The sequence below is a fragment of the Octopus bimaculoides genome, chromosome 10 (assembly GCF_001194135.2).
Source record: "Octopus bimaculoides isolate UCB-OBI-ISO-001 chromosome 10, ASM119413v2, whole genome shotgun sequence".
NCBI lineage: Eukaryota > Metazoa > Mollusca > Cephalopoda > Octopoda > Octopodidae > Octopus > Octopus bimaculoides.
Window position 1 is genome coordinate 63,807,703 of NC_068990.1, and position 5,247 is coordinate 63,812,949.

The window sequence follows — 5,247 nt, forward strand, 5'->3', positions numbered from 1 at the left end:
GTATGTATGTATTTATATATTTCTGTGTCTGTGCTTGCCCCCCTGCCATCACTTGACAGCCAATGCTGGTGTGTTCATGTCTCTGTAACTTAGCAGTTTGGCAAAAGAAATCAATAGAATAAGTACTAGGTTTACAAAAAATAAAGACAAAGTCCTGGGGTCGATTCATTTGACTGGAATCCTTTAAGGCAGTGCTCAAGCATGGCCTCAGTCAAATGACTGAAACAAGTAAAAGAATAATACATGAACTATTTTTTTGTACAATTCCTGATAATATTTAATCATACAAATATAATAGGAGTTTTTAAGCATTGAATGGATAAGTGTTCCACCTCCCCTTCATCTGGCTGTCAGAGTAAAATAGGAATCAAAGGGGTCCAAGGCGAAAGAATGGTTGAGAAACACTGAGACTCAGAAACAAAGCTTTGTGTGAGCAGGTAAATGAGCAACCTATCAAAACCCAGATCAAGAGGAGGAAATGAGATTGACTAAGACACATTTTACAGAAACCCATTTCCAACATTACAAGACAAACCCTTTTAGGGGACACCTCATAGGAGATGGAAGCGTGGCAAACCCAAAACAACATGAAGATCCACAGAAGCTGAGGCTCTGTTAATTAGTTATAACCTAGAGACAATTACAATCCATTTCCAATGATCAAGACAAACAGAGATCACTTGTTGATATCCTATGCTCCACATGGAGTCAAAGGAATTAACACAGAAGAGATACTACAACATAGTAGAATGTCATTAGTAATATAATGGTGGTGGTGGTGGTCATCATGGTGGTGGTGGTCATCATGGTGGTGGAGTAGGAATGACTTATTGTAGAAAAGGCAGATGGTTTGGTGGTGTAATTTTAGTACCATAATGTCTTCTCCTAACTCTTGATGAAGTTTTCATGGCACTGTCCTGATATTATGGTAAGAGACAAACATCTAAACCTGGAGGAACACATTCTTCTCCAGCCTTGACCACAGCCAGTGTCTTCCAGAGAATGACAAAACCAATCTTCACCATTGAGTTGCTACTTTATTTAGTGACCCCAAAAATATGACAGGCAAAGTTTTCCTTTTTATATTTTCATTTGCTTAGTCTGGAGGAAGGAGTGAAGCCCATGTACCTTGAAGGCATTCATGACTTGTGTGACTGATGTCATTAATGTTTCATTTAAGCTGTTGCAAGCCATTATCTGCAAGAATTATATAAGAGGAGAATGACATAAGAGAGTAGGTCATCAGTGGATTTGGCTCAGCAGAAGTCATGCTACTGGTCACTGAAAAGAGAGAGAGGGGGGAAGAGAGAAAGAGAGAGAGGGGGAAGAGAGAAAGAGAGAGATGTTAGAAGTGAAAGTAATGAGGAATTAGTTGACTGAGGAAGAGGAGTGAATTAGGAAAGTGATAGACGGAGCAGATGTATTTGGGGGAATGAGAGAGGAAGAATTTGAAAAAGAGAAACTGGAATGCATTATTGCTGAAATCCAGGTGAGACAGATGAGGGACAATGTAAGTGGAGTCCAGGTATACTCTCCTTTTGGAGAGAAATTTGAGCAGGGAACCTATCCTGGATAATGGAGATGGATTGCGGATAGAGGTTGAGAAATTTGCATCTTAGAGAGAAACGAGACGTGGTTTGTGAAAATACAAGAGGTGATTTGGTAGGATATGAAACTGCAACACAGACAACCAAAAGGAATAATACAAGATATTTAATGATTTTGCCAATTTACCTCATTACTGTTATGGTACGGTTACTTTTGATTAAATTATAGATAAGGCATATAGTAAAGCAGTGAACCAGTGATGAGCTGATTAGAAACCTGTAACCAATAATGCTATTGTTTACAATGATTGATATAAAATAAATAAATTACAATGTTGGCAGTGTTCATCATAGAAGCACTTTAGCAGTGAGCAGAGTATATAGTAGTAGTCACAGTGATGGCATTATTGTGTCTTAAAATTTAATAAAGCATTACACCCTGGACACAAGGTATTTATATAATTAGAAAGAAAGAAAGAAAAAGGAATTTTCTTTAATAGTTAAGTTAGGAGGAAGAGGATGTGTCCTTGACCTTCAAATGACCTTCCATGAGGTGGATGAGACTGACATTCATCTTGAACAAATACTGGCTGATAACAACAGAAAAAAACAAGAGCAAGAAAGAAATTCCAGTGGGATGCATATCCAGTGGAAAGGATTGATCGGTTAGGGGATTAGTGTGAAGCCTGTGTGATTGGGAATGAGGTAAACAATATGAGTTATAGGAAGAGGAGAAACTAATGAGTTGGGTGAATCTAAAGTGATTAATGAGAAGTTTTGATTAGTGCAATATTGACATTGTGATATATCACAATATTGTGATTGGTATTTTAGTCATGTTTTATGGTACTTTTTGGTCGCTAGTAATGTCTGCTTTGCTGTGCACTAACCCTCCCTCTATTACTCTCTCTCCAATCTGATCTAAAGTTTTCAACAAATTCAATTTTTGTTCTTTCCAGTGGAAGATGCAAAGAAAAGATCTGGCTCTATTTCAAGACCACTATCAAAGGTTGGTAATATATTTCATATTCAAAACATTTATATCCTCATCATCAGTTTTTACATATACTTTTCCATGTTGGTATGGATTCTGACAGGGCCATTTTAACACAATGTCTCACAGCTGTCATGGTCCCTGTTACCATTCTGCAATCAGACTTCATTACCTTTTCCCATGTATTTTTTGGAATTTCTGTTTCACAGGTTCTTTCCTTTAGCATCATTCAGCATGCTTTTACCCAACTATCATTTGTTATATACTCCACATGTCCATACCAATGCCATCTTCTCTCATTTTCAGTATGGCTAATACTTCTAAGATCCATTTTTTTTCTCAGTACATTTACTTGTGCTCTGTTATATAGGTATTACATGTCTATCAGAACTTCTGCAGAATCTCAACTTTCAGCTCCCATATTTTGCAACTATACAGCACAACACTTTATTGCACAAACATAGAATTCACTTTTTTCTCAGAAAAAAAAATCCCTTTCTTGCCAGCAGAGGTAATAATTCACTGAAAATTTTTCCACTCGGTTATTTTGATTACTATGCTTACACACCACTCATCTTTTCTATTGAATTAGGTTATTTAGGTTACAGAAGCTATCAACTATTTCAAGCCATCTTTTCTGGTTATATGAAAGACTTCATTTCATGAGTGTCGTTACTGTTAACTACTTCTGTATATATCCATTGTAAATGAAATCCTTTTGTGTCAGCTTGCCTCAGACCCACTGTGCCTTTGGAATACCTATTGCTTGCATTTAGTATATCATTTAAAATTAATTACTACTCTCCTTTGGCATTTCAAATATAGCACCATTTTCCTGTTGATATTAGTTTTTAGTTAAGGCATCAAGCTGTCAGAAATGTTAACATGCCGGGCGAAATGTTTAGCAGTATTTTGTCTGCCATTACATTCTAAATTCAAATTCCGCCGAGGTCAACTTTGCCTTTCATCCTTTCGGGGTCGATAAATTAAGTACCAGTTACACACTGGGGTCGATGTAATTGACTTAATCCCTTTGTCTGTCCTTGTTTGTTCCCTCTATGTTTAGCCCCTTGTGGGTAATAAAGAAATCCTCTTTTGGGGTCAATAAATTAAGTACCAGTTGCATACTATGGTCGATCTAATCAACTGCCCTCCCCACCAAACATTTGGGCCTTATGAAATGAAGTCTTTCATATAACCAGAAATGTTAGCATGCTGGGCAAAATGCTTAGCAGTATTTTGTCTGTCTTTATGTTCTGAGTTCAAATTCCACCAAGGTTGACTTTGTTTTTCATCCTTTTGGGGTCAATAAATTAAGTACCAGTCGCAAAGTAGGGTCGATCTAATTGACTAGCCCCCCCCCCTCTCCCAAAATTTCGGGCCTTGTGCTTAGAGTACAAAAGGATATTAGTGTTTGGTTTCTTTCTTTGCAAACTAAAACTTTTGTTCTTGCTAAATTGAACTTTGGGTTCCTTAGCTTTAGATGCTTCCATATTTGGCTCTTTGGATAGATCCAGCAATAAGTACTAGACCATACAGAAGTTTCCACAGAGTCAATGTCTTTATTATACCCAGGAGAATATAGTAAACAAGAAGCAACTGAGAACTGGACCCTAATGGGCATCTATCTGCATACTAAATTCCCACTGGACTTTGTTAACTCATATTTTGTTGGGAACACCATTCTCCATGGCTTGCATGGGACCCATATTCATTTACCCCCAGTTTTCTTAGTAACCACCAGACTATGATGCATGACACCCTGCTAAAATCTTTCTCCAAATCATTGAGTAATAGATCTAATGGTTTGTTCTTGTCTAAGATTTCCAATGGATGCTACAGTTAAAAAAAAAACAAATCAAAGGCAACAGTGTATCCATGCCCTGATACTAACTGAAACAATATCACATCTAGGTTAGTCCTCTCCCTGATTAGACTGACCTCTCTGTGCTATATTAATAACTTCCATCACTTTATTCCTTTTTTAAAACACCCCCTTTACCCTTGTAGCGGCTGCTGACACTATTACTTGGCCAATCATTGGGGCAATAGCTCTCTCTACACTAAGGCGGTGAACTGGCAGAAACATTAGCTTCGCGGTATTTCGTCTGTCTTTACGTTCTGAGTTCAAATTCCATCAAGGTCGACTTTGCCTTTCATCATTTTGGGCTCGATAAATTAAACACCAGTTGCGTCCTGAGATCAATCTAGTCGACTGGCCCCTCCCCAAAAATTTCAGGCCGTGTGCCTCGAGTAGAAAAGAATATCTCTCTCTACACTACTTGTGTAATTATACAAATAACCAGTGCATGTCCTACGTCACTGAATATTTTCAGCATCTTGGTCACTATGGAAATGATGGTAGATAAATTGTATGGTTTCAGAAGGGGACTACTTCGAAGGAGAATAAACTCTGAATTGATCTGTGTTGTAGTTTTCTTTTTATAGCACAAGCCTTGATACTTTCTGATCAGACTTCGTATAATTTCAAACCATCTTTACAGATAGTTTATGATTTGCTCATCTTGCAGCTGGCTACATAAGAATCAAACATAAATCTGGTAAAACCCACTGAGTTCTTATTTTCTGTTCTTCTCCTACACACACACACTCACACATACACATACACATGCACATGCACACACATATATACATACACACACAAACATACATATATATATACATATGCACACACATACATATATA

The 5,247-nt window shown here is 37.5% G+C and overlaps 1 protein-coding gene across 1 annotated transcript in view; it reads left to right on the forward strand.

Annotated features, from left to right (window-relative positions):
* LOC106877714 (dynein axonemal heavy chain 5) overlaps positions 1–5,247 on the forward strand; it is a 444,169-nt gene that overhangs the window by 17,712 nt on the left and 421,210 nt on the right. The window contains exon 2 of the mRNA XM_052971252.1: positions 2,507–2,556. Coding sequence (XP_052827212.1) covers positions 2,507–2,556 — 50 coding nt within the window. The remainder of the gene's footprint in view (positions 1–2,506; positions 2,557–5,247) is intronic.